The following is a 20,807-nucleotide window of genomic DNA, read 5'->3' as shown; positions in this document are numbered from 1 at the left end:
CTTACGCGCGCGTGTACTCGGGGACTTTATCTCCCGTACATGCATAATACGAGCCCAGAAACAGGGAAAGCTCACGCGGCCAAGTCCGAAGGCTCGGCTGCACGCGATGCGCCGGAAATTCGCTTCGGAAAGCCGGCGAGAGGGACTGCTTACGTAATCGCGCGGATACTCGTGCGACTGTCTGCCTCTTCTTTGCGCGTATATGTATACATGTCGAGTCGATACGGATGGAAAGAGATGGGGGGGGGATGAAAGTACGAGCTTCTGCTGATGGCTCGTCCCCTGGAAAAGTTCGCCGCGAGCTGGGACTGACGGGCCGGAAGTTTTCGATGTGGGCGCGAAAATTCGCCAGCGGCTCCGGAGTTTCGTGTACACGGCCCGCTGTGACTGAAGTATCACGGGATTTACACGAGTGCCTGCACGTAGTGCGTGCCAATGCGAGGAATCTAATTGTTATCACCTATGTTACCTATTGAGGAGTTGGAGATAATAATAGGTCGTTTGGGCTGTCCTTCAGGAAATCGATATGAAATCATCTGAGCTGATAAGTGTTTTGAAATTCGTTTACAAAAAAAAAAAAAAAGAAATAAGGTTTTGTTTTTAAATGCTAAAAAATGGTATACTCACGAATCAGATTTACAACGACACTTCTGTACAACCGTCTTTCTTTTTTTTTTTTTTTTTTTTGTAAATGAATTTAAAAACATTCTTTCATTCATTCTTGCACAATCTTTTGTTTCAAATGATTTTGAAATAAATACCAACACCGAAATCATATCAAACGAGTACAAACCATAAAATAAAACAAAAACACGGGTTATGAGAACGTAATTTTTTATAAGACGATCAATGAAATTGTCAAGAAATCGTTTAAAAATTGATAAAAAAAAAAAAAAAAAAAAAAATGGAAACTTTAAACCGTTGATACTCCTCACGTAATAATATACATGTTCCCTTGGGAGCCAAAACCGGTTGTCTACATTTTTCCATCTTTCCAAGCAATGTTCCGGTGATCGCGTGGAATCGACGAATCGTATTTTCGGAAACGCCGGCATTTAAACGTATCCTTTGCCCGCGCGAAGGTATATAGCGTTCACAACGTTGTTTTTTTTTTTTTTTTTTTTTTTATCAGGGGAACAACAGTGGCAGCTTTTCATGGCATCTTAGAAAATTAATCTCGGGGGGTTTATTAGAGCCCACTCCACATCCGGCGGAAGTTCAACACTCGTGCGGAAAGTCAACACTCAGGGAATTTAATAACCAACGCCGGAGTGCGCGCGACCGCAAGGAGAATTCATAAAAAGCTCTACGAGTAAGTGCAAGGGATGATATCTTAGCTTGAGGGAGGCTGAAGGTTCGTGGTCTAAAAGCGTTTTTTGCCGTTAAAGTTGGCTGAAAATTAGAGTTATTAAGATATGACATTGGTGGGCTGGCTGAAAGTTCACTGTTTAATTGATTGACCAACTTTTCGACGAACTATCTCAGGTATGAGTCTTTTTTTTTGTGTTTACACAAACAAATTTCATGTTACGAAAATATTTACAATTTTACACTGTGTCTTAAAAGACTGCTAGTATTTTGGGTTCACGTGCCAATTAAATAAGTTTATAGCTAGTGGGGGTAGTGTACTTAACTTTCAATCTTGATGATCAAGGGTCAAATCCCACTTGAAAAAAAAATTTTAATATGAGGATAAGTTTTTTTTTTAAAATAAAGTCATCAAGTACAAAAAAAAAAATACTCAAATGAATCATACTCTTAAAGTTCGTATCTTTAGCAATCGATCGACACCTCGAATTCCAATTTCTCGTTTTAACCAGAGTAGAAAGTTCGTTCGTCGAATCACAGTCACGTAATCTCATTTCATCGCTCCCTGAATCTTCAACTTATATTTTTCTGCAATGAACGTCTTATTGGCATAAGATACGTGCGATTGAATTTTACTCGATTAATTTTCCAAAGAGAAAATGTCAAAAGAAAGTAATTACAGCATTTTTCGCCCGATTGCAATGTGAATTCAAGATTTTGAGGTAATGTTATTTTCAATACTTGTTACGTACAATTTTCGATTTCAGGTATACATTCATCAAAATGGAAAAACTTTCCCTTCGAATCTAGTTAATCTAGAGTAGGTAGCTTCATTTTCATACCACGACCTGATTTCAATACCACAAAGGTGCAAAAAATACCTGATAAAATAGATTTTTTCTTACTGCATCACCATTTAATTGATAAATAGTCGATAAGGGCTGTAGGTAAGAAAGTAAAATTACGATACGCAATCACAAAAAGCCAATAACTAATTAACAAAAACACCCAAAATTTTGTATAGATTATCTAAAACGAAAGTAAACTCGTACACTTGCAAAAGCAAAAAATACATCAATCACACCATACATTAATTTTCGACACATAAATCCAGCCTGCGAACCGATTCAATGTCACCCCCTCGACCAACAGTCAACCGATAATCAAATTATCTTAATAATATAAACTGAAACATACGCCAATTGCTCACACATATACTGCCAGATACCCGAATCGGCGAATCTCGAATGCGATAACGCGGTTAATCAGCCTCACTAGAGTAGGGTTGCTTTGGTGTTTCGACAATAACGTTACATTTATAAAACCATATGGTAAATAAATTTCATCAAAGCCAGTATGTATGTATGAAAATGAACTTGGAAAACAGAGTGTATAGGGACGAGGAGTGTCGAGCGCAGCGAGATTTCCAGTAAAAAAAAAACCTGAAAAAATCAAGAGTCCACGGGGACCATTAACCACGAGCGAATGGGTCTCGAGAATCGCGGGCCACTTATTCCGCGCTCAGTGTTCGAAAGAAGAAAGCCAACAGCTGCATTACACTAGCCTTGGCTTTTCTGGAAGTTTTTATTTTCCACGCCGTCGCTTCTTCCCTCGACTACGGGGATCAACTTTTTTTTCCCTCTCATTCCTTCGACTCTGCTTTCAAAGTTTTCACTGGGAACTTTGTTCTTTCATAGCCTTTGTTTGTTCTAAATGAGAAAAAAAAAATTATTCTTTTTCTTCTTGTTTATTTTTTTACGTGATATCGTCGGTGGATCAACGTGCGGAACTTTATGGCTACGCGTGTCTCGATGAAATGCTTCGTCCAATGGAACACCGGGAGATTTTAGTCTTGCACACAAATGCAGAAATTCACGTACACTCCAGGCACTTTATATCTGTCGGAACGATTTGTCTACACACGGTCAATGATGTTCTGTAACATATAATATAATCAAGACTATTACTGTCACTCGACAGGTAATATTTTTCATCGTTCCAATAGATATAAAGTGCCTTCAGTGTACATACAGCATTGGTTTTAATGGAATCCATTTGAAATAAATATGTCCTTATTGCTGTGTTAGTCATCGATGTTCAATAAATCTAAGGTTGGTATTTAACCATATCTGTTATCATTTAAAATACTAGATTTTTTTATGTAATTTTCAAGGCTGAAGTGCATTTGCTTGTTGGACTATTTATCCATGAATATCGTAGTTTCTGGTATATCCACGACAAAATATTGTACTGTGATGACATCTAATAATCATAGGTACTGATTCAAGGTTTGAATGTATTTTTTCACATTAGTATTTTGAAGACAATTTTTAAAGATCATTAATACTCGAGAGCAGCACCTATCAAACTACAAGGAGTTGGTAGTTCGTTTCATGAAAATATTTGGCGTAGTAAAACCTGATATTTAAAATAAAGAACTACTTAAAGATGACATTGAATTGTTTTTCTAGATAAAATATAAATTCAATAGAATGCACACAAAATTCAGCAAAATCTTTGAAGTAAAAATTATAAAAATAAAATTTAATAAAAGAAAGATCCTGTCCAAGTCTATAGATTTATATATATAAAAGATATCTGGCAACTGCTGTTTAAGTACGAATAGTCACTGTAAGTTTTTTATCATACAAAAACTAGCTGTACTACACCTAAATTTTCTTTATATTCTAAAATATAAGAAATTAAAAATGCTGATAATTTCTTCCTATCTATGTTTAATAGAAGAACATCTTATGTTTCAACTAATTAAGATTTAGAATGAGGTTTTTCATACACAACAAAAGATTTAGGTCAGGTCTTTTTTCTTTCAAGGATTCAAACGCCCTGAATTTCACTTATCCAAACAATCTTCAAACATATGAACAGTAAATATAAAGGAACCAGATAAACAATTTTGGATAACGTTGGATGAATATTTTATTGATATTGGCCGATATTTCATTACACTTCAACTAACTTCTTGAAGACCTGTATTAAATTTTACAAGCAACTGTAAAAATAGAATTTTAATTGAACAAAAATAGAAAAATCAATTACATGGGTGTATTTGAAAAACATTGATTCTTAGAAAGAATGACTACATAAGTAATACCTTTCATACGCAGTTGGGTACAACAATCAAATTTTTTTCTTATACATGTATCTGGAATTCTAGCATTCCTGCTTTCTATAAGCCAAGACTTGTATCCACATTTCAACTTCTATCACGATTCGGACTATTACATATTTTGTTCAAAAAAATCTATAAAGTTCCATTACAAAAATCCTCGCAAAGCTAAGAGTCCTTTATCCAACCTTTCTTGAAATGCACTACTTTTTACCGATACCCAGTAGTCAGTTTGATACTTTTCATTTTTTAAATATCTTCTCGTTTAACCAATGAAAATTATCCAGCACGCAATAAAAATCTCAACATTTTTCCTATCACTGCTTACAGCCGCTAACCATTCGATTATCTTATCAAAATTTACAATCATGATCCCTTGCGTCAAACATTTGACGATTTATTCACCACACAAAACCAACAGGAAGGGCCCCCTTTAGCAGCAAGGCTCGTTAAGGATAACACCGCACGGCCACTAATTACAATTACGCTCGTGGAATTATGAGCCAGGCAGCCCTCGCGTTCCAAGATAAAGGCTCTGGTCGTACGAGCAATAAGCGAGCGGGCTGTGGTTGGGATATAACGCGACCGTTTGGTGATTAGTGCGCCGTGTACATGTATACCTCTATGAATACCCATGTCATACTTAAATACGTATCATAGGTATTGGGTAGGTGGATTTTTGTAAGTGAGATGGATTTGTATCGAAGGAATACTACGGATTAACTTTTCGAGAGTCGATTCATCGCGGATGAGAGAGAATATGTTTTTTATATTTTGAGCGAGATTTTAACTTTCTAGTTTCAGATCCACCAATATAATGGTTAATCACTTTATTTTATTTTATTTTATGTTTAAAAGCTATTCATTTATGTACTGAAAACCTTTTGAACTGAACTTTTTTTTTAGTTTTTATATGAAATAAAATGTAATATTAAAAGTTTGAATAGCTCAAAGTTGGATAATTTAAAAAGTTTTCAAGAAATTTTCATCCATGTAATTTTTTTCTAGGTTATTATGTAAGTAACAATGATTTTCAATTAAACATAATAAAACACAATTTGTTGTTAAACACTCAAAAACTGACTCATCACTTGCAATTTGATTATCAAGGCAAAAACTAGACGCATTTTTTTCTAGTACTAAAAAATTTTATCTAAAAAAAAAACTTTATTTAAAGTGTATAACAAAAGAATGACGTGATAATTGGTTATATCGTGGAGTTGAATTTTTTCACGTACCACACGTTTCGATCGTTTCGTGTTGGGCTTTCCAATGACTTTCTAAGAACGAATAGACAAAGAAAACTGTCACATAGTCCGCAGTCAAAAAAGTGTAGTACATTTTCAATTTCCAAAGAAAAATGTACAAGCATACAAAAAAAATTATCAGCTACATTATCAAGACTGAAAAAAAGACTTTGTCAATTCAAATAAACGTCTATACAAATACAAATAAACAGTTTTTTTTAATAAAAAATTTTTTATTTAAATTTTTTAAATATTACGTTAAGCAAAATTAACATTATTTTGTTCGAATAAATATTTTATTTTAATATACATTTTTTTTTGTATTCGTGTAAGCATTAATTTACATTAACAAAATTTGGTTTTTCAGTGAAGTAATGCTGTGTTTGTACGTCATTAGCGATACTTATCTTATCTCAACGAAAGTTGCTTTTAGAAATTTATTACTATGTGAACGTCGTTTTTTTTTATTAGTGAAGCCACTGTTCAACTTTGTGGGCTCAATCTACCCGTGGTCGGTAAGAAAATAATATGAAGATTCTTATTACGATTATTATAAACAATTTTTAAAATTATAGCATAAATATTCATTACTCCATAGCATCGTAATTGAGCAGGTTGAAATAATTTTATAAAGTACGCTGGAATACGTGGCAAAGTATTTTATTTAACAGAGTAAAAAAATTCAATTAGTTTTGAAAAAACATTAAACTTCGCAAAACTAGAACAACAAAATCGTCGTTTGATCTAACGGTTGGGGATTTCAGATTTAAAAGGGGAGTTTTATTTTGATGATAACATTGTTTCCAACTTAAAAAGGGAGGATTCTTTTTACTTTGATAATATACAATTCTCTAAACATACTATCAGACTAGGTAAAGTGTATTCTTTTTGCTGCACAAAATTTTTCTACTACGATGTTGAGTAAAAATTGTTTTCTAGCAATCAACTGCAATAAATTTTATGTTCAAGATTTATTGGTATAGAATATGGAATTAAATACTTGTATACTTTTTCAAACACTTCAACACTTTTTTTTTTTTAATGGTTGTTTCTATGAAATTCTAATACATATTGAACTTTGTTTTGTCAAGCAAAGTATTATAATAATATTTATGAAAAAAGTTAATAAAAATGATAGAACATCACATTTAACCTCACAATTAAAAATATGTCTGCGTTTTTGTTAATATCTTTCAAATAAATCTGTCAATAGATATCTTTCGAAATGACAGTCTATCCAGAATTTCAATAAGCTTTCTTCGGTTGGATTTTTATTTCTCACCGATCACTAAAAGCACACTATTTTTGTAACGAAAAGTAAAAAAGCACATAACAATAGTCTATTCAAACAAAAATTCTCAACAAGCTATTTACTGTGTTTTATTAGTTAAATTATAAATGAAGTAAATTGTAACTCAGTAAACAATATCTTATGGTCTTATTTGATTATATTAACAAACATTTTACTTCCGAATCACCTTCAATTGATGTTTTTAACTAACAGGTTTTGAAAAAAATGGAAGCAGAATTGGCCCAACTACAATCGAAATGCTTAGCTGATGGCATTCCGATCAAGTTCGTGAATTACAAGGGTCTCTGGGTCCCAGATACTTACGCAGAAATTGCCGATGCCATAGAAAATTTCGAAGTACGTGACGATGACGTTTGGGTCTGTGCTTTTCCAAAAACAGGTAATTATTTACATTCACGTGACCCTACTTTTAGAAATTTGTTAATATTTTCAAATAATTTTAAATATAAAAATGTTCAATTGTTTCAGGTACGACTTGGACCCAAGAAATGGTTTGGAGTATCTTAAATGACATTGACTCAGAAGCCGCTAAAGTCCCTATAGGCACAAGATTTCCTTTCATTGAGTAATTAATTTTCTTGTATTACCAAGGGTCAAAGTTTTACTACTTTATGTACGAAAATTAATATACATATATTTAAATACATGTAAATACAGACATACTGGAACAACAGTAACAGGCTGGATATCACTGAGAAAATCCAAGGATGGACTACCGGATTATACTACGAAAAGCGTCGAATTTGCCTCGAATCTGCCAAGTCCCAGATTTCTCAAGACTCATTTGCCGTTTCATTTGTGGCCTCGACAATTACGCACAGGCGAAAAAAAAAATAAAATTATCTACGTGTCGAGGAATCCAAAAGATACCTGTATTTCTTATTATCATCATCATAAACTGCTTCTTGGTTACATCAGTACTTTTGACAATTTTGTCAAATTGTTTTTAGGAGATAAAGGTAAGAAAATTACGGCTGAATGTTCTTTTTTTGAATTTTTATTATCTCACTGTAAAGCTCTAGGGAAAAAACTATTTTTTTGCTATAATTTTGTCACTACATTCTGCACGTTTACCTTAGATAAAGCTATAAATTTTAATACTATCTTGTTTTACGTTTTACTACTCTTAAAACGGCCTTAAGAATTGTTTTATGGCATCAAAATTTTTACTTCAATATTTTAAAACCAATAGCTATATATAAAGATATGATTTCTTAAAAAAAAATTTTTCATTTTTCTTTACTGTACAGTATTTGGTACAATGTTTCACTAATACTCTCGAAGGCAAGAATTGTTATTATTGACGAAAAAGTTCATTTATGATACTATCCAAGTAACTTATTTGTTTCACACATGTTTCTTAAATTTATTTTATTTTCTTAATCAAACTGATACTAATTCTTAGAAATTGAAATATTCTATTGCATTTTACAATTTTTGTGCATTGTAATAATGTTTAAGTCTTGCAAGATGTGATATACTGGCCGTTCATGGCTTGCATAAATGAACAATGTACTTCACTTGAATAACAATTAATAAGTATTTTATTTTTCAGTATTGTATGCACCTTTTTGGCAGCACATTATTGGTTTTTGGGAGAATAGAAACAAATTAGATGTTTTATTTCTCAAGTATGAAGACATGAAGGCCGTAAGTTTCTTTTTGACAATTTTCCATGATAACCGACAACAGTTTTTGTTTTTACTTATTGGTATTTCTAGGATCTTCCTTCGGTGATAAAAAAAACGGCGAATTTCTTGGGTAAATCTTTGACGGATCAGAAGGTGCGAGAGTTAGAGGATCATTTAAGTTTCGCTAGTATGAAGAAAAATCCTGCACTCAACTTGTCGAACATGGCCAAAAATATAAACGACAAAAAAATCTTTGGTAGCAATTTTAAAGCCGAAGGAGAATTTATAAGAAAGGGATTGGTTGGACAGTGGAAAACGGAAATGTCGGAAGAGTTGATAAAAAAATTTGATGATTGGATAGCTGAAAATTTGAAAGACCATCCAGATTTACAAAAAATATTCATATAAGATTGGTTCAATTGGAAAAAACGATGTATTATTATATTAAAACCATTTTCATGTCAAATTAAACTTCTTAAAATAATAATACGGTTCCTTTGTAGGTACTAATTAAGTGGAAAATATTAATCTATTGCATACTTGTAACACTGCTTACGTACTACCATTACATCAACGTATAGATGTACCCTATCACTATTCTTTATTTCTGTCATACCCTACTATTAGCACGAATGAATACTTTTAGCTTGATTTTATATTTAACAACTGTTTTTTTTTTTTAAGGTAAAATTAATATTCCAACTACTCTAGACAATAATTGTTTATTAATTTCGGAAGGATACCCAAACACTGTATTTGAAAATTTGATTCTAATTAATCTGATTCAATAAAAAAGATTTATATTACAGATTGACTCATTGATTGTATCGTAAAGCTACGTTTTTTCCTTTTCTTATTGATACCTATGTTATTTAAGAGAATGGAGGATAATCAAGTTATTCAACAGAAAGCTATTTTACCGAAAAAGTACCTTTCCCAAGTAATAGGTATCATCTCATGCAGTATAAGAGCTGGAATGGAATATGAGGTGCCAAGTGTGACATGCTTAGATGATATTGTTTAAAGCTAAGAATTTTTTTTTTTAATCTTTAAAGAAATCAACATTAACTTATATAGTAAATCATTATGTAGCTACCCTCTCTTCCTTAAATGATAAAAAAAAAATTAAATTTTAATCAGACTATAACTATTAGGTAACAAGTGCAGAAAAGGCCAGACATGGCACGGACTATCGGGATTAGTCTAAGGTTTTAGAATCGGATCACTCGGGCTGAGTACAAGAATCTTCGTAATAATGTGAAGAAAATAGGTATTTATCCTATTTCGGGCGTTTTTTTTACTTTTGGACGTTTACTGTGCTTTCGGTAGGAAATAGTATACTTAACACTCCATTAAAAAAAATCTTGTATACTATTCATGCGGTATAATTCTAATGCTTGCGAGATAATATTACACTCGTAGTCGTATGTCGGAAAGTCATGTGAGCTCATCGCTACTTGTTGCAGAAAGCTGTTTTTCACACACCTTACGTGAACTATTCTTTATTAAACTCTGGGTAAGAAAATACTAATTTATTATATGATTCATTGACTATTTTCGTTGATTACAAGATATCAGATCATAAGGACCTTGGTTGAAGTAAGAAATGTATGCTTTTTTGCATTACCTTTTTGAAATTCAGGTGATATCAGTGATTGTTTCACTGATGATTCAACAACTATCGTATTAAAAAAGTCAAAAGTGGAGGATATTTGTGGCGTCCCAGCCTTGCGCACAAGCAGCGCGTTCGAGGCGCATACAGACGCTTGTCCCGCGCGTTGTGTTTTAACCGCGAGCTCTGCTGATTTCGTCCAATCAGCGAGCCTCGCGCCCCTCTCGAGCCTACCAATCCACGAGCTGCCACAGCTGTAGCGGGACGACAAGGAGAAGAAGCTAGAGTCTCTCTTAAGTACTGCCGAGTCAGGCAGTTATGTTTTGCCTCTTGTAACTAATAAAAGCTAAATGTACAGTTCATGCGTTGAGCATCATTTCTCGCTCCCGTGCTCCGTGTCCTTGTCCTGTCGTTGAGGCGCCTTGTTGTTTCGCCGAGCCTCACCTTCGCGATCCCCAAAGTGGTGACCCCGAACTAAAAATTTTGTGGGGACGTGAACAGACAGTAAGCACACGGTAAGCACGTGGTGCAGTACACAGCACTTACGCTAACGGCCATCTTGGGCCGGGCATGTTCAACGGGCAAAAGACAAGCCGAGGTCGCTCAACGTCGAGAAGTGACGAACATCGGAGACAATCTGAAAGGCTCCAAGGTATACCCGGGCGCTCTTTCGAGGACAGTGCAGCCATTCTCGCAGCAGCTTCATCTCTGCAACATCCCTTCTCTGCACCTACATCGAGCGTCGGTTTCTTCACGCCGACATCAACATCGTCCTCCGGCTTTTCTCTCGACTCAGAGCAGCCCGAACATAACAACACAACCTCGCCGGATGACTCCGACCTCGAGGTCGACAAAACAATCGTGAGTACAAACCACGACACTTCTATCGACACACCTGCCCCACCTACAAGCATGAACAACACAAAATGCGATTTGCCGCGTTTTTGGCGAAATGCAGCCAAAGCGTGGTTCATTCAGGCAGAGTGTCTAATGGCAACGAGCAACCTCGCCGACGACAATGCAAAATTCAACGTGCTTGTCGGCGCGCTCGATCAAACGACGGCCATGGAGGTGATGGACGTCATCGACCCGCCTCCTGTTAACGATAAATATAAAACGCTCAAGGAAGCCATTTTGAGTCGCACTACAGACTCAACGGAGAAAATGCTACATACGCTGCTTACAGGTATTTCTCTTGGAGACGACAAACCGTCGACCTTATGGCGTAGAATGAAGGCTCTAGCAGGCAATAAAGTCACTGAGGACGCACTCAAGGTCAAGTGGCTCGATACCTTACCCCAAGCCGCGGCAATGTTTTGAAGCATCCTAAAAACAGCCTCCATGAACGAGCTCACCGAGGCAGCCGACAAGCTTGTCGAAACAAGCGGCTCAGTGATGGCTGTTTCCAAGCCGTACACCCCTCCGCCTGCAGCCGCGCATCAGGATCTCGTCTAAGAGTTGGCAGCTCTCAGAGCAGCCATAACCCAGCTCACGACGCAGCAACCACCAGCCGCTCAAAATTAACAAAGAGGCCGCAGCCGAGGGCGCGGCAGAGCCAACAACCGCCAGCGCAGCCGCTCAGCCACCCCTACCGCCCCAGGCATCTGCTGGTACCATAGGAAATACGGCGCTGAAGCTGAGCACTGCACATCCCCGTGCAATTTCGTCCCACAACAACAGGGAAACCGCTAACCCCCCCTCTGGAGCAGGCGCCAGAGGCCCGGCTGGGTTTGGATGCACGCCTGCATATTTACGATACGCGCTCCCGTATCAAATTTTTAATTGACTCTGGTTCCTCAGTCTCTTTGCTGCCTAAGGCCAACTCCACGGAGCCGCTCACGCTGCAGCCGCTCCGCTGCATGCCGCAAACCACGCTCCTATCGCCACCTTCGGCAAACGCCAGATGACCCTCAACCTCGGACTTCGTCGGGACCTACCATGCGACTTCATCCTGGCTGAAGTACCTCTCGCCATCCTAGGCGCCGATTTTCTCGCACGGCACGGACTCCTTCGAATCATCGACTCACTTACCGGCCTATCCTCCAATGGTTTCAAGGAGAAGGCGCTGCTGCACTCGGTGTCCACCCTATCGCCTCTGCTAGACAACCCGACCGCAGAGCGATACATGGCCCTTCTTGAGGAGTTCGCCGACCTTTTCGAAACCTCCGGCAGCCCAGTGCAGATCCCAGGCCTGCCAGTGAGGCACAGCATAATCACCACTGGCCCACCAGTCGCAGAACGCCCTCGAAGGTTAACCGGCGATCGCCTTGCAGCAGCTAAACAAGCATTTGATGACCTCCTAGACAAGGGCATCATTCGACCGTCCAACAGTCAGTGGGCAAGCCCTTTGCATCTTGTGCCCAAGAAGGACGGCGCTTGGAGAGTCACAGGGGATTACAGGCGACTAAACGCATGCACTACGCCCGATATGTATCCCTTACCGCTCATCGAAGATTTGTTACAGGAGAGCCCAGGCAATGTTTTCTCAACTGTAGATCTACAAAAGGCCTTTTATCAAATTCCTGTGGCGAAAGAAGACGTCGAAAAAATGGCAGTCACTACTCCTTTTGGTCTCTTTGAGTTTCTTGGCACATCTTTAGGACTCAGAAACTCAGCCCAATCAATGCAACGAACGATGAACCACCTACTTCGAAAACTTCCGTTTGCCAAGGCATATATAGACGACATTTTCGTCGCTTCATCGAACCATGAAGAACATCTGACACACTTAAGGCAACTTTTCTCAACCCTCAGAGAAGCCAACCTCAAAATCAACAGGAAAAAGTGCACCTTTGGTAAACCGCAGGTCCTATATTTAGGCTACGAAGTTTCTAGCGAAGGTTTTAGGCCTCCAGAAACCAAAAGCACCGCTATTAAAGAGTTTCCAACGCCGACCAACGTCACGGAATTACGCCGTTTCCTCGGCATGCTAAACTACTACCGGCCCTGCATTCCGCGAGCAGCTGACATCCAGGCGCCGCTTCACGAGTTGCTTCGAGGCCAACCAAAGAAAAAGAAAAAACTCGCCTGGACGCCAACAGCCAACGAAGCTTTCCAACGCTGCAAAAACTCAATCATCGAAGCAGTCGGTGCCACCTTCCTCAAACCAAACGCTCCACTTGCGCTTCGAACAGACGCATCGAACGAGGCCATTGGCGCGGTGTTAGAGCAACAGGAACCGGACGGCACCTGGCGCCCGCTAGGTTTTTTCTCACGAAAGCTCAGCCTTACCCAACGTCGCTACAGCACGTACGACCGAGAGCTCTTGGCCATTAGCTCTGCAATCAAGCACTTTCAAAGGATCCTAGAGGGGCGCAGCTTCACAACGTACACAGATCATCGCCCGCTCATTTTCGCCTCACGCCAACGATCGGATAAAGCCTCTCCCAGGCAAGTCCGCTGCCTGGAGTTCATAGCTCGTTTCAACACGACACTCAAGCATTCCCGAGGCAAGGAAAACGTCGTCGCTGACGCCCTCTCGCGCACGGACACTAAAGATGAGGACTTTCCAGAGCCCAACACGCAAAACGATGCCGCACCAGCTCACAAGGACCTTTCTTCTCCAGACGTGTCCACAATCACGATGCCATGTAAGCTCAATGCAGCTGCAATCGCCGCAGCGCAAACACTTGACGAACAGCTACCGGATGTACTCAACCACCCAAGCCTCGATCTACAACACCTAGTGCTCGACGGCCATGCAGTTTGGTGTGACGTGTCACACAACGTCGTGCGGCCATACCTTCCGGCACAGCTGCGCAGAACAGCCTTCGAAGCAGCACACAATCAGTCGCACCCAAACATCAAAACAACCACTCGCTCAGTCGCCCAAAAATACGTCTGGCCCGGTATGCGAAAGGAAGTTGCCTCTTGGTCCAAGTGCTGCGCACCGTGCCAAACAGCAAAGGTCAGCAGGCACAACAGGTCAGCTCTCGGTCGTTTCACCGAACCTGACAACAGATTCGAGCACATACACATCGATCTCATCAAACTACCACTTGTACAAGGGATGCAATACTGCCTCACAATCATCGACAGTTTCTCTCGCTGGCCAATGGCAGTCCCTTTACCCAACATACAAGCCAACACAGTCGCCAAGGCGATGCTTCACTGGATCAGCGCTCATGGCACTCCAATTTTCATCACTTCAGACAGAGGTGCACAGTTCGAATCTGCACTGTTTCAAGAACTGGCTAAGATGTTTGGAGTGACCCACGTCAAAACGACGTCGTACCACCCGCAGTCTAACGGTATCGTCGAACGCCTCCACCGAACACTAAAAGCCGCACTCAAGTGCACTCCTCAGCCTTGGGTAGACGCTTTGCCCTCAGTCTTACTTGGCCTCAGGACAACTTTTAAGGACGACCTCAAAGCTTCACCAGCAGAAATGGTATACGGCACTACACTCCGTATCCCAGGAGAATTCTTCACGTCGTCAACGCCTGTAGCCGACAAATCGACCTTCGTCAGAAGCCTCCGTCACCTGTTCAAAGCTCTTCAAGCAGTGCCAGCCTCCCGTCATACCACGCAACGACCTTTCGTTTTCAAGGATCTGTCAACATGCACACATGTTTTCAAGCGGGTAGACAGCATCAAAAAACCGCTGGAACCTCCTTACACGGGACCACACCGAGTGCTCAACAGGAGCGACCCAAGGACCTTCACAATCGAAGTCGAAGGAGAAGCCAAAGTTGTTTCAACCGATCAACTAAAACCAGCACACCTGGAGGAATCGGAGACGGTCCAGGAATTTTCCCAGCAACTATCTTCCAAGGCACCTCCAACCAAATCCGATTCAGCAACTCCTCCTCGAGCTCAACCAACGCCTCCACCGGTAAGCCGAGCTCGCCACGTCACGTTCGCAGATTCCCCCAAGCTGCTCACTGGCGGGGGAGTGGATGTGGCGTCCCAGCCTTGCGCACAAGCAGCGCGTTCGAGGCGCATACAGACGCTTGTCCCGCGCGTTGTGTTTTAACCGCGAGCTCTGCTGATTTCGTCCAATCAGCGAGCCTCGCGCCCCTCTCGAGCCTACCAATCCACGAGCTGCCACAGCTGTAGCGGGACGACAAGGAGAAGAAGCTAGAGTCTCTCTTAAGTACTGCCGAGTCAGGCAGTTATGTTTTGCCTCTTGTAACTAATAAAAGCTAAATGTACAGTTCATGCGTTGAGCATCATTTCTCGCTCCCGTGCTCCGTGTCCTTGTCCTGTCGTTGAGGCGCCTTGTTGTTTCGCCGAGCCTCACCTTCGCGATCCCCAAATATTTATGATGGTCATTTAAATGGAGATAACGTTTAAATGTTAATATGATGAATAACATGTCAAGGTTCTCATAATTTGAACGAGATTTGAATGTTCTACTTCAAGATCTGCCAATAATTTTAAATCGTTTTATTTCAAGTTTATTAGCTAATTTTAGACTTAAAATTTTAATGCAATTTCATTATTTCAAGTACTGAAAATAATTTAAATGGAAACTTACATAAAAGTGCACTATGTCAAGACAAACGAAAAGATAACGTATAAAAAAACTTTCGCGGAATTAAATCGTATGGTAAAATTAAAGAAATATACGCCAATTTACAAACTTTTTAATCGCTCACTCAGAGAGAATATAAATTATAAATCCGTATTGCAACAAAAAAAAAAAAAAAAAAACGTGGTAAGTATTAAAATCTTCCATACGAACTCGCACAGTTGTCGAAAACATCATCGGCTATATTTATCAGGGAAAATACGTAACTTTTTCAAAACAACATTGAATACTACGAAGTATTGCTGAAATGCCATGTGTAGCCTTTACACATTCTGGGATGAGTTATTTGTTCACCACAAACAATGTTGTTCTTATCTTAGGAAGATAATCCATTGAGAAAGCAAACATTCTGCGAATGCCTTGTTTCCACATAAATGAAGCAACTGTTCCACATCACGCAACTACAGCAACGTAGGAAGATCGCGGTTGGAGCTAAGTTTTTCAGTTTAATGAAATACGTGGTTTTTCACGCACTACTCAAGAAAGGACTGCATCAAGTACTTTAGTCGAGGCCTAGCTTACCACCTTGAACTGTACTTCGTGGGCTATTAGTTTCACGTTGTCTAGCGTACTGTCTGCATCTGGCTAGCAGAAACAGGTATTTTTATTGAAACTGATTAATAACGAGCCCGTGGACATTGTTGAGGTTGGAAAATTCTTGTCACGTGTATCCTTTGTTTTTCCCAAGTGTTTAGCTAGACAATTCCGTTATTTCCAAAGGTATAAGTTGAAAAAACAAGGATGAAAGTGCAAAAATTTTCAAAGCATATTATTTAAGAGAAACAAAAATCAAGGTAATTTTACAAACGCGTGAGACTCAGCAAAAGCTATACAAACACCAATTTTAATTACGATTGGGAATTCTAGCTCATAAAATTATTTATTTGTTTTGATAATAAAATTATTTATGAAAGAAAAATAATTAACTTTTTGCTTACTTTCTACGCTCCACTCGGCATGTGTTGAATGATAAATAATAAATATCTTATGGTTTTATTTGATTATATTAACAAACATTTTACTTCCGAATCACCTTCAATTGATGTTTTTAACTAACAGGTTTTGAAAAAAATGGAAGCAGAATTGGCCCAACTACAATCGAAATGCTTAGCTGATGGCATTCCGATCAAGTACGTGAATTACAAGGGCCTCTGGGTCCCAGATACTTACGCAGAAATTGCCGATGCCATAGAAAATTTTGAAGTACGTGACGATGACGTGTGGATTTGCACTTTTCCAAAATCAGGTTATTATTTTATTTTTTTGCTACCCAGTTTTCGGAAACCTGTTAATTGTTCCAAAAAATTTTAAATAAAAAATAACATTTATTTTAGGTACGACTTGGACCCAAGAAATGGTTTGGAGTATCTCAAATGACGTAAACTCAGAAGCTGCTAAAGCCCCTTTACGCACCAGATCCCCTTACATCGAGTAATTAATTTTCTTGTGTTTAAAATAATATAATTTTTGTTTTCAATGAAAATAATGAAGCCATTTATATACCCAATCACACGTACAGATTCACTGGAACAACAGTAACAGGTTGGATATCACTGAGAAAATCTAAAGAAGATTTACCAGATTATGATACAAAAAGCGTCGAATTTGCCTCGAATCTGCCAAGTCCCAGATTTCTCAAGACTCATTTGCCGTTTCATTTGTTGCCTCGACAATTACGCACTGGGGAAAAGAAAAATAAAATTATCTACGTGTCGAGGAATCCGAAAGATACCTGTATTTCTTATTATCATTTCCATAAGTATCTTCTCGGATACATCAGTACTTTTGACAATTTTGTCAAACTATTTTTAGGGGATAAAGGTAAGAAAATTACGGCTCTATGGTTTATCATAAGGTGTAATGGTGTCAACAGGTTTTATAAGAAAAAACTCCTCATTCTTTTTTTTTAATTTTAATTATTTTTTCTGTAAGGCACTAGCAAAAAATACTTGACAGTACATTTTACACGTTTGTCGTAAATAATAACGTTGTGAATTTCAATAAATAATCATATTGTCTTGTATTATGCTTTACTACTCTAAATTGAAACACACTCTTTTTTAGGGAATAATGATAAGAAAATTAGGACTTGACGGTTTATTATTTGACATTTAAAAAAAAAAAAAAAATAAGAAATTTCTGATCCCTTGTTTGAAAATTATTTTTACAACAAATTTAGGAGAAACAATTATTTTTACATATTTGAATATACTATAAATTACTCTACATTTTTAATTCAAATAATGTAGTTGTAAGTCTGAGTTAATTCGAATGTCTTTTTGTTGTACGGTTTACTATATTTTAAATGAAAAAACACGTTTAGAAAAATTAAAATAATATTTTACAGCATCCAAATTTTCACTTTGATAATTTAGGACCAGAAGATAAGTACAAAGTTTAATTCCTTAATACATTTTTTTTTTTTACGGTACATGTGAGTTGTTTATTTATTCATTGGACACTTTTAAAGAAAGTACTAGGCACGAAAGTGGTAGATTTTCATGAAATTATCTTTAGTCTCCTAAAAATTTATATCTTAGCATAAACAATATCCCACTTAAGATGAAAATCATCTTAAGACATTAAAATCTAATGCTGACATTTTTTCTTAAAATAGCTGTAGTAAAATTATCACATGAAACTAATACAGGTATTTGCTCTCAACCAGCGGAATAAAGTATCAAATTCGTGCAGTTTGATGTATTTCCTTGTTTTTTAAATAAATATTATATGCTTGTTAAAACATATTTTTTCCAATTGAAAGTTATTTATCAAACTGATGTTAGTTGATAGAAATTAAAGTATTTTTTATGATGTAGTATACCTCTGCTTATTTCATAATAGTGTTTAAGTCTTGCAAGATGTGATATACTGGCCGTTCATGGCTTGCATAAATGAACAATGTACTTCACTTGAATAACAATTAATAAGTATTTTATTTTTCAGTATTGTATGCACCTTTTTGGCAGCACATTATTGGTTTTTGGGAGAATAGAAACAAATTAGATGTTTTATTTCTCAAGTATGAAGACATGAAGGCCGTAAGTTTCTTTTTGACAATTTTCCATGATAACCGACAACAGTTTTTGTTTTTAATTATTGGTATTTCTAGGATCTTCCTTCGGTGATAAGAAAAACGGCGAATTTCTTGGGTAAATCTTTGACGGATCAGAAGGTGCAAGAGTTAGAGGATCATTTAAGTTTCGCTAGTATGAAGAAAAATTCTGCACTTAATTTAAATCACGTGGCCGAAATTATAAACAAGAAAAAAATGTTAGGTACAAATTTCAAAGCGGAAGGAGAATTTTTGAGAAAGGGATTGGTTGGACAGTGGAAAACGGAAATGTCGGAAGAGTTGATAAAAAAATTTGATGATTGGATAGCTGAAAATTTGAAAGATCATCCAGATTTGCGAAAAATGTTTATATGAAATTTGTTTTTTAAAACCACAACAATCATTGGTTACATCAGTATCACATAAAACTTGTCTACAATAATTATCGCACTAGTCATTGACTTCACGCACTAGTGTAATTTGCCATTTTCACGCAGTACATTTAATTTAATTTGAACATTTTGGACTGTAAAAAATATTCTAATGTATTAACTAGGCATGATTTTGTATTACACATTTGACAATCCATACAAATTTTGAATCAGCGTTGCCCATTAAACTTCTATTTGTATTGATAAAATTTCTATTTGTACTTTACATGAATTTCTTGGTGAAAATGACATTCAACTCAATGACGTATAAAGTTAATTAAATTATCGATTTGATTTTAAATTAATATCAAAATATTGCCTCACCCGCTTATTTTAATGCAGTTACGATTAAAATAATTTTATGGAAGCAAATTGTGAACCGCAACCATCATCTCCATAACATTCACACGATTATCGGTATTATCCAATAATCACAAGCTAGGTAATACAAAAAAAAAAAAAAAAAAATCCAAATTGAGTTAAAAAAAAAAAAAAGATTATCTAAAAAAACAAATAAACGCAAAGCTATATACACGCGCGCAATAATCCATCAGAGCCGAGACGACAGTGTTCTAGCGTTTTAATAAAGTATGCGTACCACGTATACACAGAGACAACAGTCGCGGGACGAATTTTCATCCGGAAATTACGAGACCGCGGGCGCGAGGGACCATATTTACGATCGTCGCGAGCCACGAATTTTTCATTGCCAGAGACGCGCTTGAAATATGTACGGGTATTGTGCCTATATGCACGTGCCTGCGAATGTTGTATTTCACAGCGGAATTACTTTGCTTAATTTCTCCTCTGCTCTCTTCGGTCGTTGGAAAGGTTATTTTCACTTCCCAGGGCGCTGTTTTTTTTTTTTTTTTTTTTTTTTTAGCTCCATGTTAATGTACCACATGATGAATTGTATTTCTTTGACGGGTATTTTCAGTGTTGATCAGAAACTGCTCATTATTACATGACTTGGACACGGTTGTTTTGCATATTTGTAAACACTCCTAAATAATTAAGTAATGAATCATTATAACTGAAAAAACGTATCAAATACTTCATTCCAAATAATGATAAAACAGTGTATTACATACCTAAGCCAGAAAGTAACCCCACCCACCCCTGTGGCCTTACCAGCCATCAGTCATACAAGCGATGGCTAGTTTACTTTCTGTCTGCGGTGCGTATACTATGAATTTTTTTTTTTTTTTTTTAATACACACGCTCAATAGTTTGTATATTAGTCAAGTTTAGTATTGTAATGCTATGCTGTACAAGTACATAAAACACAAACTTTCACCGTGGAAATGCAAAAAAAAAACTTTTCCACATCGCAAATAATAGCCTAAATTTTTAGAATGTAATACGTTACAATTTTTTTTATTCCTATTTATAATACGATATCATGAGAAAAATTCTGATAAAGAAAAGAAAATACGTATTTAAAGTACGTTATATATGATGATTCATAATAAAATGACTCGGTCAATTGACACAAAAATTTTTTTTTGTACTATCGGATTACTTTTTCGATCGCTCATTACTCATTGGGTC

The 20,807-nt window shown here is 37.4% G+C and overlaps 3 protein-coding genes across 5 annotated transcripts in view; 2 read left to right on the top strand and 1 right to left on the bottom strand.

Moving 5' to 3' along the window:
* The window catches only part of LOC106637374 (uncharacterized), a 67,051-nt gene that overhangs the window by 19,792 nt on the left and 26,452 nt on the right, over positions 1 to 20,807 (bottom strand). The gene's annotated exons all lie outside the window — the stretch shown is intronic.
* LOC111644119 (luciferin sulfotransferase-like) lies at positions 1,283 to 9,124 on the top strand. 3 transcript variants are annotated; one of them, XM_089590391.1, is made up of 6 exons: positions 1,283 to 1,312; positions 7,187 to 7,373; positions 7,463 to 7,559; positions 7,652 to 7,953; positions 8,550 to 8,644; positions 8,716 to 9,124. In XM_089590391.1, exons 2-6 carry the CDS (start codon positions 7,199 to 7,201, stop codon positions 9,031 to 9,033), a joined length of 987 nt encoding a protein of 328 aa, XP_089446517.1. In that variant the 5' UTR covers positions 1,283 to 1,312; positions 7,187 to 7,198; the 3' UTR covers positions 9,034 to 9,124. The 3 variants fall into 3 exon arrangements, with proteins under 3 accessions (XP_089446517.1, XP_089446515.1, XP_089446516.1); XM_089590389.1 differs by lacking the exon at positions 1,283 to 1,312 and adding an exon at positions 6,166 to 6,197; XM_089590390.1 differs by lacking the exon at positions 1,283 to 1,312 and adding an exon at positions 6,168 to 6,193.
* On the top strand, positions 16,162 to 19,346 carry LOC111644118 (luciferin sulfotransferase-like). Its single transcript, XM_089590354.1, has 6 exons — positions 16,162 to 16,368; positions 16,830 to 17,016; positions 17,105 to 17,201; positions 17,290 to 17,591; positions 18,717 to 18,811; positions 18,883 to 19,346. Exons 2-6 carry the CDS (start codon positions 16,842 to 16,844, stop codon positions 19,198 to 19,200), a joined length of 987 nt encoding a protein of 328 aa, XP_089446480.1. The 5' UTR covers positions 16,162 to 16,368; positions 16,830 to 16,841; the 3' UTR covers positions 19,201 to 19,346.

The sequence above is a fragment of the Copidosoma floridanum genome, unplaced genomic scaffold (genome assembly GCF_036245765.1).
Source record: "Copidosoma floridanum isolate Cflo_tuat_1 unplaced genomic scaffold, Cflo_Japanese_pri ptg000012l, whole genome shotgun sequence".
Taxonomy (NCBI): Eukaryota; Metazoa; Arthropoda; class Insecta; order Hymenoptera; family Encyrtidae; genus Copidosoma; species Copidosoma floridanum.
This window is presented reverse-complemented; position numbering and strand designations above follow the sequence as displayed.

What these genes read in the sequence shown, in the direction of transcription:
- LOC111644119 (XM_089590391.1), top strand. Translation starts at nt 7,199, where the DNA reads ATGGAAGCAGAATTGGCCCAACTACAATCGAAATGCTTAGCTGATGGC. An exon ending in CTGTGCTTTTCCAAAAACAG is followed by an intron (nt 7,374 to 7,462) that starts GTAATTATTTAC and finishes CAATTGTTTCAG; the next exon opens with GTACGACTTGGACCCAAGAA. An exon ending in AGTATGAAGACATGAAGGCC is followed by an intron (nt 8,645 to 8,715) that starts GTAAGTTTCTTT and finishes TGGTATTTCTAG; the next exon opens with GATCTTCCTTCGGTGATAAA.
- LOC111644118 (XM_089590354.1), top strand. Translation starts at nt 16,842, where the DNA reads ATGGAAGCAGAATTGGCCCAACTACAATCGAAATGCTTAGCTGATGGC. An exon ending in TTGCACTTTTCCAAAATCAG is followed by an intron (nt 17,017 to 17,104) that starts GTTATTATTTTA and finishes CATTTATTTTAG; the next exon opens with GTACGACTTGGACCCAAGAA. An exon ending in ACTATTTTTAGGGGATAAAG is followed by an intron (nt 17,592 to 18,716) that starts GTAAGAAAATTA and finishes TTTATTTTTCAG; the next exon opens with TATTGTATGCACCTTTTTGG.